Source organism: Bufo gargarizans, chromosome 6 (genome assembly GCF_014858855.1).
Source record: "Bufo gargarizans isolate SCDJY-AF-19 chromosome 6, ASM1485885v1, whole genome shotgun sequence".
Classification (NCBI taxonomy): Eukaryota; Metazoa; Chordata; class Amphibia; order Anura; family Bufonidae; genus Bufo; species Bufo gargarizans.
In genome coordinates this window covers 52028596-52041444 of record NC_058085.1, presented here as the reverse complement: position 1 = coordinate 52041444, position 12849 = coordinate 52028596, and the positions used below count along the sequence as shown (strand labels likewise).

The 12849-nt window shown below is 42.4% G+C and overlaps 1 protein-coding gene across 3 annotated transcripts in view; it reads left to right on the top strand.

Moving 5' to 3' along the window:
• The window catches only part of BAHCC1 (BAH domain and coiled-coil containing 1), an 88374-nt gene that overhangs the window by 51617 nt on the left and 23908 nt on the right, over window positions 1–12849 (top strand). For all 3 annotated transcript variants that reach the window (XM_044296251.1, XM_044296250.1, XM_044296252.1), the window contains 5 exons: window positions 2563–2661; window positions 8858–10576; window positions 11846–11948; window positions 12068–12276; window positions 12638–12796. In XM_044296251.1, the coding sequence (XP_044152186.1) occupies window positions 2563–2661; window positions 8858–10576; window positions 11846–11948; window positions 12068–12276; window positions 12638–12796 (2289 nt within the window). The remainder of the gene's footprint in view (window positions 1–2562; window positions 2662–8857; window positions 10577–11845; window positions 11949–12067; window positions 12277–12637; window positions 12797–12849) is intronic.

Sequence of the window (12849 nt, the reverse complement as noted above, 5' to 3'; positions counted from 1 at the left end):
ATGCAGAACTGCTTAAAGAGGACCTTTCATGGGTCTAGACATTATAAAATAAGTAGCACGTTATGTAGGGCATAAAGCAGGGATCTAATAGCGCTCACTATTTTTCCTGGGTGCTGCTCTGTTTACCTGCTGTGCCCCGTTTAAATTCTCCCACCTGGTATGCTAATTAATAACATTGGGACAGGGAGGAGACGCCAGGGTTTCTCAATGGTCCTCTCCTTCTCCCTGGCTGTAGTGCGGTCCAATCACGAAGGAGAGCATCACAGCCAGGAAGAAAAAAAAATTCACCTTCTCCCTGGCTCTGACGCTCTCCTTTGTGATTGGACCGCCCATTGAAAAACCCTGGCGTATCCTCCTCCCTGTTCTGATGCTATTAATAAGCATACCAGGCGGGAGAATTTAATGGGCACAGCGGGCAAACAGAGCGGAGCCCAGGAAAAATAGTAAGCGCTCTCCACTATAGTATATATTTATTTTATGCACTTATATAGTGCTACTATATTCCGCAACGCTTTTACAGACATTAGCATCAAGTTGTCCCCAATCAGTATGTGTTTGGACAGTGGGATAAAAATGGAGAATCCGGAGGAAACCCACGCAAACACGGGGAGGACATACGAACTCCTGCAGATGTCCTTGGTCGGATTTGAATCTAGAACCTGTGACACAGAAAATGCACCTCCAAAGTAAATTTTTATAGTCTTAGACTTTGAGACCAAGATTGTCTACAGCAGCGACCACTTTCCAGCTTGGTCTACTCTATAGTTGAAGACTAGGGATGAGCGAATCGACTTCGGATGAAACATCCAGAGTCTATTCGCATAAAACTTCGTTCTAATACTGTACGGAGCAGGAGCTCCGTGCAGTATTAGAATGTATTTTCTCCAATGAGCCGAAGTTATTGCTTCGCGAAGTCTCGCAATAACTTCATAAATTAATTTGTACTGTAAAAAAAAAAAAATTCCCGAACTCTACTTGGAACAGAATCTGAGTTCGGCAAATGTTTTTTTTTACAGTACAAATTAATTTATGAAGTTATTGCGAGACTTCGCGAAGCAATAACTTCGGCTCATCGGAGCCAATACATTCAAATACTGTACGGAGCTCCTGCTCTGTACATTATTAGAACAAAGTTTTATGCAAATCGACTTCGGATGTTTTATCCAAAGTCAATTCACTCATCCCCAATGAAGACTAATGTAGATTAGAAAGTGTAGTTCCTATCATTTCAGTGCATGATGGAAGGGTGAATAACAATTGCTCCTTTTTTTTCCTTACATTTTCTCCCTCAATATTGTCTACAGCATGGACAACTTTCAAACTTAGTCTCCTTATAACTACAGACCAATCTAGGTTAGGGGAATTATGTTCCGTCTATTTCAGTGCGTGGAAGGGGAAGTGACAACTGCTCTGGAGAAAATTTCTTGCACAGAGCTGTGGTTGTCACTTATTTTTTTTTCTCCTTTCCATGTCTCCATGCCAGTTTTGTACATGGAAAAGATGCATGTGAACCTTTTTTTGATATACTCATGGCAATGTTAACCATATGATGAAGTGTACAAATAAATGGTGGAAGTTTGAATAGGTTCTAAAGCCAGTTACGAATATTTGGGAGGCGATTGGAAAGACCAAGGGGATACATCCTCCACTTCATATATTGCATCAGAGATTTTGTAAGGCTGAGGGATGGATCTTTGGCTTCCTGGCGAAGATGAGACAGTTCGGGTCTAAGGGGCACTGCGGAGTATTACAGTACACATGGTCGGTTTGCTATTCGATTATGACATGCTATCATTTTGGGGCAAAGGTATAAGTGATGAATGTACCGCTATCATAGTATAGTTGGTAATCAGAAGTTATTACTCACTTATTACAGTTGTGTTTTTCAACCATATGAGAATTGCTAGAGGATGAGCACTTAAAGGGTGCATTAGATTAGATAAAAAAAGTATGCTTTTTTTCCCTCCAGAAATAGCGCCACTCCTGCTTGTGGGCTCTGTGATATTGTAGCTTAGCTCCATCCACTTCAATGCGAAAATATCAGACATAGCCCATGGAGAAGAGTGAGGAGGAATTACGAGTGCACAGAAAATGTTTGAACTCAATGCCAGGCAGTAGTTGGCCAAGGGCTTTCCATTTTCCCTTTCCATTTCCAGTATGATGGGTAGTATTTTCCCATGGTTCCAACCATACAAAAATATATTTGCTTATGTGTGGTCCCAATAATGGGCCATCAAACTCATTGTGGCCAATTCTTGGCGTCTGGCCTGCTTTAGTTGTACCACTCATGCCAGGAACTACCGGGGCATCGGAAAATCTGAATCTATAAGACCCACTTTCTGCAATATTTTGGATTCATGTTCTTTAAGTAAATGGCAGTAAATGTGTAGATATTGATATTTTTGTATCTCGCTGATCTTTTCAAATTGGTCGGTGACTAATCAGCAGTCAGAGGAATCCTTCCAAGCTGAACTGAATGGTGCAAGAATGTAAATAGAAGGATGTTTTGGAGCTACACAAGTCACATTTGTTTTAAATAATCTTCTAATTCTGTTTTTTCAGGTTATCCTCGTTTTTCCACTTTTTTACCCATGAGCCACTTGGACCACGGAAACGGCAATGTTCTGTATGGACAACATCGCTTCTATGAGTCCCAAAAAGGTAACCTTTGTATGTAAAATACCACATATCAAAAATGCTGGGGGGGTGGGTGCATCTTTGTCTGACATTTTTGTCTTGATATTACTCTACTTTTAACACTATCCCTTTCCTGGAGTCAAATTGGGACAGTAAAGTCCCAGTTGATAAATCTGTCTCAATTCAACTTGACAAACTAACCACATGTACCTAGACCATAAAATTGTAAAATCAGCAAGGAGAAACCAAAATAGACTGATATCAGTGCTGATATCCAAGTAACATCCAGATACTAAACCAGGTTTAATCTGTTTGTCAGTTTATAAAAGAAAAGCGTTTTGGGACCATACTAATCCCATCTTCAGACAACAGTCCTGTAACACATCACTTTTTAAACCCTGACAATAAATGAATTTAAATTTGCCATCAAAATATCAGAACTAATCTGGGATAGCAGCTTTGAAGTTTCCCTTGCCAACTTTGAACTTCAGACCTTCTCTTCGGCTGAACGAAGCAGCAGCTTCCCACCCATAATACTTCTGGCCTTTTGAGAAGTTGTGCCTCTATCACAACTAGATAAGTGGTACCACCTCGTACCTTTCCACATATGTTATGAGGTATTGCTCTATGTGTGCTTTTTGTTTATTTCCCCCAGGTAGTCATTAAAAACCTAAACTGTCATGCAAATAAGCCCAAAAGTTTGCACAAGTTTTTGAAGCCTGAATTTTGGAAAGCGGGGCTTGATAAATTCACACACCCCTAGACAGTCTTCTAAGAAGGTCAGAAACGGTGCCCCTAGTGGTCGTGGAAATCTTACTGCTTGTCTTGTTTTCTTGAGGATCTTCCAGTCTCCTCCCCTCAAAGGACACCAACCCATAAAGGTTTTCCGCCACCCTCAGCTATTTCCCCTATGTTACTGTCATCAGTCATATTTATGGAATATTGCCTAGTTTCTAGTTCTGAACTTGTCGTCGCATGTATGGAATGTCCATTATTCTTCCTATTTATTGGCCACCAGATTGCTCTGTCATCCTTAAGAGGTGTGAAATGAATAATACAATAGCTTAAATTTGTGGTTTAGATTCATCGGTATGCGCAATGTAATTGTGAATGAGGTCAGGGGCCTTTAATTTGAGACGAAAACTTTAAAATAAGGGGCGGTTCAGCCATTGTGCTTGTGCCTTCTGGAGTGAGTGAGCCAAAACATGTTTATAGCCTATAAGAACCCCCTGGTTCAGAATATTGGTGGTGAAAAGTCAAAAATTTTTGCCCAAGCCCCAGTTTTTTCCGAAATTTGCCAGGAAGGAACATGGCTTAAGCCTGCAGGCATGTCCAAACTGTGGCCCTCCAGCTGTTGCAAAACTACAACTCCCAGCATGCCATAATAGCTGTAAGCTATCCAGGCATGCTGGGAGTTGTAGTTTTGCAACAGCTGGAGGGCCGCAGTTTGGACATGCCTGGCTTAAGGGACTCAACAAATTTTAACAAAACCTGCTCTAGAAAACTAGCTTTAATTACAAGTGAAATCTATGCGTAGATTTCAGTTTCTAGTGCCTGGACCTCCTAAATGAATTTTGTTTTAGACCAGTGTATTTTTTTTTTTTTTTTTTTTTTAAGACTAGCATGAGACATGCCAATCTTACAAAATTGTATTCCATTGTTTTTTTATTTTAGCAACATGGATTGTATGTGATATTGCAGCTTAGATAAGCCATTTAAATGGGGCTGAACTGCAATACCATGCACAACCACTACACAAAAGTGACACTGTTTCTGAAAATAGAATTTTTTTTTAAATAAAAAAGCTGACCCTTTTTTTTTTTTTTTTTTTTTTTCTACGAGGCTTTGAACTTCTGTAAACACTTGAAGAACATAACGAAATACTAGTAAAAGTGGGGTCTTAACCATCAGGGGTACATCTCCAAGGGTGTAGTTGGCATTTCTGAGGCCTCAAGCAACGTTATTTATCTGTCCCACCAAGCTCCACTCCTTTGCAATGCTAGGCTCTGTCCCTAAGCCCCACTCTCAGCTTAGCACTTTGTACTCTCCTTTTTTGGGCCCTGTGCTGCTGAATTAGCTGCGCTTCCGGTATGTCAACCCCATTAATCAGTTTCTTCGGCCAATCACTTGTGGCCAACCAGGCGGACTCCTGTCTCTGGGTCCCCACGCATTTGCTTGGTTTGTGTGGTGGTACAGTCCACATCTGCACATACCCTAGGTCTTTCTTTCTATACAGTGAATTGTAGCAATGCCCTTTCCCCGGTTGGCCAAGTGCACAAATACCCCAGGTGTTTACTCTAGCAGCGACCTTGCTAATCATGCAGAGAAATAAAAAATTTAATACAATTCATACATTTTTAATCCTTTATAGTAAAATACTAGTAATAATAATAATAATGTTCCAAGAATAGTCCAAATGTATCGGGTCACAAAAGGACAAAATGTGTCGGACACTGCTGTTGTATGTCCAAAAAATACCTTTCTTGCTTGGTAGAAGCGTCTTCTGTTCACCTGCCTGCTGATATGTCGTGCATGAGCTTTGCTACCTCATTTGGCACCAGACAGGCATGCATGCAGAAATTCAGCATTCCCACAAGCCTTCATGCTCAGATTCTTTTTTTTTTTTTCCTCTTCCCTTTGCAAAGTTATAACTAAGCTGAAATAACAGGACTGGACTTGAATTTTTTATGACCTGCGTTTACTTAACCTTCTCAACGTTCTGTATTACTTGCCGCATGAAATTCCTCCAGTAATCCCCCACTAATCTGTCCTTCGTTGCATTTCTGAGGCTGAAGAGCCAGCAGGAATAGCAAGCGGCAGTCTGGTGACAATATTAAGATTAGAAGGCAAAATATAGACAGGGGGGCATAGCAGACCGGGATAAATTGTATCTTCCTGTATAGTCTGTAGCCATCAGGCATCCAAAACCAGGTTAATCAACATCTTCTGCTGAAAAACTGCCTATGCTGCTGGCAGGTAAGTGGCCTCAATCCGCTTAGGTTTTACGTTGGCTTTAAGAATTAATTAGAGAAGAGGAAATTGGTAAAAATTTGCTTAGCCAATGGTCAAAAGTCCTGTTGTGGAACCCTATTTCCTTTGTGCAATGAAGAGTGGCATGGGGATTTGTAGAGGCCACTATTGTCTTCTAGATAGGAAATGTGACTGCAGAATAAGAAATTTCTACATCAGCTCATTTATATTGAAAATATCAGCATATTAATAAGTTATTATTCTAAAAAATAGAATATGATTATTATATAATTAGCATTATTTTGTAGTAGAATTCTATTTACTGGTAAGTTCTAATATATTATGTATATTTCATTTTATTATCTTAGATTTCTAATTTATGTGTTTTTTATATATTTTTTTATTATTATTATGATGATGACGGCTCATCATATTAAAAATGAAACCATAATTAACTAAGTTTATTTTATATGAAGCACTCATCCCATTTAGTTGTGGCTTTTATTAGTAGTATTAATTTTGTGTATTATTTATATAGTCAAGCAGGGCCTGACTTTCTTTGTCATGACCCACTTAAAAATTTAGTTAACGTACATGGGTCACCATATTTCACCAGGTATGTACACTTAGCCCAGTTGAGGTAGTGCTGAGTACCATAGCCAACTTGGCTGTCAGATTTGACCTTTTTATAGATCAACTTCTCTAGAGGTTTTGGAATTCAGTTGTAGCTAGAGAGCTAATTTTCATTAATTTACATGTAAATCCTGTAAGATTAATGAGGTTGTCCGGGCTTTTTCTATTAATGACCTATCCTTGGGATAGGTCAGTGATGGGCAAACATGCGGCTCTCCAGCTGTTATAAAACTACAAATCCCATCCTTCCCTACTGTAGGCTGATAGCTGTAGGAAGACCTGGGCATACTGGGAGTTGTAGTTTTAAAACAGCTGGAGAGCCGCAGTTTTGCCATCCCCGGGATAGGTCATCCATATCAGATTGGCGTGGGTCCGACACCTGGCACCACCGATGATCAGCTGTTTGAGGAGACCTTGCGTGCAGTATGCATGTACCGTCTCCCTTCTCTCTTCCTGCTCTCTGCTCTGTCTATGGGATAGCAGCAGCGGACAGGAAAAGAGAAGGGAGATGGGACACTAGGCACGCCGTCTCTTCATACAGCTGATCGGCGGGGGTTCCGGGTGTCGGACCCCCACAATCTGATATTGTTGACCTATCCTGAGGATAGGTCATCAATAGAAAAAGCCCAGACCACCTCTTTAATCAGTAATCGCACAATACAACTTTTATTTTACAAATCTCAAGAAAGGAATAATGCTCCCCATCCCCAAAAAATACATTTTCCCCAAGTTTTAAAGGGTTGTCCCACAAATATTAATTTAGACTGTTACTTTACGAAACAAACACAATGTATTTAAGGGGGTTGTCAGGCATAGCCTGATTAAGGTTGGTGGAGAGCCTTGGGCAGAAAAATTGGTGCGGCTACGACTCCATATCAATCTCTATGGCAACCACATTTAGGTGAGGTGGCTGTGCATGTTTCTCTTCACTGACATTACAAAGACGACTAAGCCAGCAACTGCTTTACTTCATGACTGTATACACATCAGTGTATACACTATGCATAGGAATAGTGGTTATTAGGCCTGTGTAGAAAGAGAATTTTTGAAAGCCACAAGCCAGGACTTTCATGGTGCTTACAAGGTTTATGGTGGGGCAGGGTGACAAATGGTGTGATTTTAAGAATCACTTTGGAAGAACAAACGTAAGCTATGCAAGTCGGCGCTGGTGGCCTCTTAGATTCCTAAGGTGCCTTGTCTATAGTCTGTTCCTGTTGCCAGGTATGACATCCCTAGAAATGAGTCTCTCTCAGATTACTGAGGTCAAATTGGTATGTATATGTAGGTTAGATATCCCCTTTAAGAAATGTTGGGGGTAATCTACATGATACATCATCTATTCATGAAAATGTATCCATGTCCCTGTCACCAGCCAAGAACATTCTAGTTTCAAGTCTGTTGCCCAAAAGGAAATCTGTTTGGCCAGGCATACGTCAAGCGCGCTAGGAATCTGACCTTTAAGGTTTGGATCATCGAAAATGTATATTGACACTGTGTCCATATATAGCGGCCTAGTCGTTTTACAGTGGGGTGGGAGAAAGATTTATTCCCTCTTTGTTATAAACCTAGGTTTCTCTTTCTTGCATTGGTGCCAGCTGAATGCCACAGTGTCTTTTTTTTTTTCTTCTACTTCTTCTGGCCTACAATTTGTCTCCATTAAGGTTGTATTTTGACTGACCAGAAATGAACAGGTGGAAATATGTCGCTGGAGTGTAATGCAAGCCTGTTGGGGCCCCGGCCTGCTGATTTTGGGAGCGTCCAAGCCCTGAGCCTCCTGTGCTGACATAGACATCTCCTAATAGGAGCTCACCTTTCACAATATTGTGGTTTTCCCTTAATCTTGGGAAACGACGATCTGATGTATTTTGTATCTGTTTCAAACCTCATGGAATGAGCAAGGGAGGCAATGATAAAAAAAAAAAAAAAAAGCTTGAAATATTTTTAGTTGTTGCTAGCTGTAGCTTTCCTAGGTGCCTGAAGGGCAAATCTGCCCAGATCTCCTACTTCTACACTGTGTGTGAAGGGATTATCCAGTATTTGGAAAACATAGTTGCTTTCTTCCAGAGACAGTACGACCCCTATCCATAGGTTGTATCTGGTTGGGAGCTATAATCTAAGGGGCACTTTAGTGGAAGACAACCCTTGTGCTAACAGCATAGATAATGGAGTATGTCCCCTTATGGGATTATAATTCCCTATGTCATCACCTAAGAAGAGTATGGGTTGAGGATGGATAGGGTGAAAACCCTTATCACTATCCTGTAATGGCAGCCATATTGGTTAGCATCAAGCATTCAGAGTTCAAGGGAGTTGGACACGATTAGAAAAACATTGGGGCTTTCTTCCAAAAACAGTGCCATCCCGGTCCATCAGGTGTCAAACACCCAACCCATAGACAGGTGTGGATCTGTTTTAATCCAGCCATCTTTTTCTAATCCTGGATGAACCTGTCTATAAGAATGCTAAGTAAGGGAGCCATTCAGATTTAGAGCTTTTTGGCTTCTTAAACCGTTTTCGTTAAAAGTCCTATTTTCATCTTACTGGTTGAGTTTAAGAATAATGTTGTTGGATAGTTGGTGCATGACCTTGTCTAAACCAGTTTCTTCTATTGTTCCAGATAATTTCTATTTGCGGAACCTTCCACCCCAACCGACCCTCCTGTCAGCCAACCACAATTTCCCCAGCATTGCACGGGCAGCTCCTGGACATCCTATTGGCTCATGTAGCCGGGACAGAGAGAACAGCCACATGCAGAAATCTTCCAAGGACAGTGACCGTTACCTAGGGGGTGCAGAGTTGAACAAGGAGAAATTGGGCAAAGGGGACCTAAAGGAAAGGCACTTGGAGGAAGATGGCAAGGAGAGGCAGAAATTGGTGCTGCCCATGTCTATGGATAGTCACTGTAAGGAGGACATGCACCAGAGAGGATCGTGTGATAACAGGACCAAGCATCTGAACTCTTGCCTAATGACCTCAAAGGTGCTCAATGGGGACCCCAGTAAAGCATTGCTGTCCAGCTGCACTGTTGGGGCAGGAATGCCTCGTCAAAGTAGCCAGAATCGATGTGCCAAAGACATGAGATCTGAACGGTCATATTCCCAGCATGAGCCCCAACAACCTTACAGCGAGTGCCTAGAGAGGAGGCAAATGCTCCACCACTCTGTGTCATACACTGTTCCATCCAGTCTCCCCAGCATTCCTGCTCCACTTAACACCTCCACTGGCTCATTCCCCTGTCTGCAGCTTCATTCCAACTCGGACGTTGTATGCTCTTTGCAGGACAAATCTGGCAGGGATCTAAAGATGGGCAGGCCCACGTTAGTGCCTTCCGTGGGGCACTTCACCGACAAAAGCCGGCCTTTTCAGGTGACCCAGGATAACTGCCATATGGACAGAGGAGGAGATGGAAAAGACAAGAGCCACCATATGAACTCTGACTCCCACCCCCCTGGGTCTTACTCAAATACATTCTCCCACTTAAAAGCTGAATCTAAAGGGGATAGGAGGTCAGAGTGGCCGCAGAACACAGCCACAAGGATCAAAAACATGGACTTTTTGAACAGTGGAAATTCAGAGACTGTTATGCAGAGGGGCATTGATAAAGCTTCATACTTTGACATGCCTGCACCACAAGACTGTCCCCGTCCTAATAACCAGGATGCACATTGTATAAAAACCAGCCAGTCCTGCTGCACTTTAGACCGATCCTCCAAGGAATCCCAGGTGCACAGTAGTTCTCAAAAAGTTGCAAGAATACGGCACCAGCAGCACAGACCAACAGACATGGAGCAAACGGGAAGTATCCAAGATGGAAAAAGAAAAACCATTGAACTGAGCTCCTTGGGTTACAATGGACCTCATTTAGCCCCATGGACAGAAAGTCCTATGTCTATTGCTGAGGACAGAAAGAACTCTTACCTTGACCCCTTTAGCACAAGTTTACAACAGGCTGCACTGATGACTCCTGGCCCTCCTCTGAGCCAGGAAATACAAGGCCCCACAGATGAGGTTTCTGCCATGAAAAACCTGCTTAAATACAGCAATCAAGCACTTATTGTGGGTCAAAGGACCCCATTCGTGGGGTTGGGCAACATGAAGACCAGTTGTTCCCATCAAGAAATTAAATTCTACGGAAACAAGTGCCAGCCTGAACAAGAGCGGATGGACTGTGCCCGAAGTAGAGAGAACGACTCATCTCATGGAGAAGGGGAAGTCAGGCAGCCTCCTGTTGGCATTGCTGTGGCAGTGGCACGTCAAAAAGATACCAGCAGCCGCCATGAGTCATCTTATGGTTCAGGTTCAAGTCGACAGAGCAGGAATAATGTGTCTCAGAAAGGTGGGTATAATCAGAAAAAAAGTTGTTGTAGACAAAGATCTACCCCGAGATAGCACTGACTTGAAACATGTTGGTATCCCAATTGTGATGTTGGTTTATGGGATAGCCACCATGTTTTTGGGCTATTCTTGAACTGGAACACACTGCTACTATATGTTGGAATTGGCCTCATTATTACTTTTATACAGATGTATTCAAACCATACCTTGACTCAATTGCCTCTATTGATTTCAGCAATGCAAGAATACATTTTATTGTGAGAACACCTGGCATTGTGTTCTGTGTATGTACTTGTCTAAATGAAAGTAAAAGTTTGCAGAGCCTTGTGATCACGAGTGTGAAAGTACAGACTGTTAACTAGTACATGACTGAATTCATTGCCGCTTGGAGGCATGTCTCGTACTGTTAAAGTCTTCACTTTGGGGAAAAAAAACTCCTTATCTGGATTTTGTAATACTTCATCTGAAGACAGGTGAGCTAATCTACAAATATGGTGGTGCCAGATGGATGGAAGTGCTGTTAGCACGTGGAGCTATGGACACCTAAACCTCCTGCCAGGAGTTGGTGGCTAAGTTCAAAAAAACTCCTAAATCAGGATTTAGAAAATTGATTCCACTGGGAGGAAGCATTTTGTGAGTGGGAGGCGTGAGAGGTTCCTGTCTGATGTGTGCTGAGAGTGATGTCACCATGTGGTTTGGGGGGATGACCAACAGAGAGGGAGGGGTTGGGGTGTTGGCAGGAAAATAATATCCGGGGTTACCAGAAGCCCTTGGCTTGCTCAGAACACATGGCTTTCATTAGCCGGCCTCGAGGCCAATCTCCCGGTGAGACACAGCTTCCAGTTGAGTGTTGTCTAGTCGGTTGGCAAGACCTTCAGAATTAAGATTTTAACCTCTTCTTGACCTTACCTCATGGTGAACTATAGAATTTATGAATGTCTCAATCTTTTCTTGGCCTACCAACTAAAAGAAAAAGCTGTCCATCCAAAACCTAGGTTTCTAAATCGCACCCTAGTTATGTTCCCAAAATACAACTCTCCATTACTTATTATACAACCAAGTCTTTATGGTCTCCAATACTGTTTGGTTGCTTGTGGTGTAGGGACTATGAATACTTTGAGACCTTGATAGGTTTTTGGAAAATAGAGCAAAGCAACCTGGGTAACTACCCTACTCTATGTTGAAGTCAATACCTTCTCAATAGAGGATCTACTTTAGCAGACCTGAATAGCCTTTTGTGTTTACCCTGACCCTTTCTTTCTTTTTGTAGGCTCTGGTCGGTCCATGCATGTGATTGACCTGGACGCAGAGGAAGAGAGAAACCGTCTTTGTGATGAGAGGCTGGGGATTCCCGGTAGAGACCTTTTAATGCAGTGAGTAGCTGTCAGGTCTATACAACAGGCTCCCTGCATCTAGTACTTAGGGCGGCTATGTCTAAGGAATGTGAACTCCTAATCCTGTTTCACACCTTTTCATGTCCCATTCGTTTTAGGGAAAACAAGGACCTGGTTGAGTTTGCAAGAATCCATCCTTCCAGCGGTTGCCCTGGTGACCTGACTCCTCATCTTATGATAGCGAGCGGTTCATCTCTCCAAGCCAGCCAATTAGGAGCTGATCCTACTCCACATACGCACCCAACCCATCCCCACTGGCTGCCCAGAACAAGGAGTCCTTCCATATGGATGGGTGGCCCTTCATACAGTGAGTATGCTAATTTCTAGAAGCTATATCCGGCGACATGGGTTCTTTGCCCTAATGCCAGTTCAAAACTAAAGCAGAACAATGTGTCATCGGAGTGTGCCAAGCTGACACTGCAGTTTTATGCAGGTATGGGCTTGTCTAAGATGTATGCTTTCAAAGGAAACCGGTCTTCCTCTGTTAAGACAAATAAAATGGTGTCTAGTAATTTGGCACTTAACACTATTTGGAAGAGCTCCCTTGCCCTGGCACTTGCCAGAATTGTATTATATAAGAAAAATATAAAATTTCAACTATGATGGATGCAAAAAAATATCAGAGTCCTCCAAAGTGTATAAACTGTAGCTAATCTGTCTGCCACCAGGTATTAGTCACCCAGCTTTGCATCAGAACCTGCCCCCAGGATTCCCCCCCTCTATGCCTAGTGCCATGCAACCAGTGTTCCCCCTATCACAGGAACCTCCTGCCCAACTGGTCATTCTACCTCCGGAGCCCTCTCCCCACACTGCTCCACACTCTCTTGGTAAGTTGGTAAGGGTAATGCCTTTTACGAATCATTTATTCTAGAACTGTTGA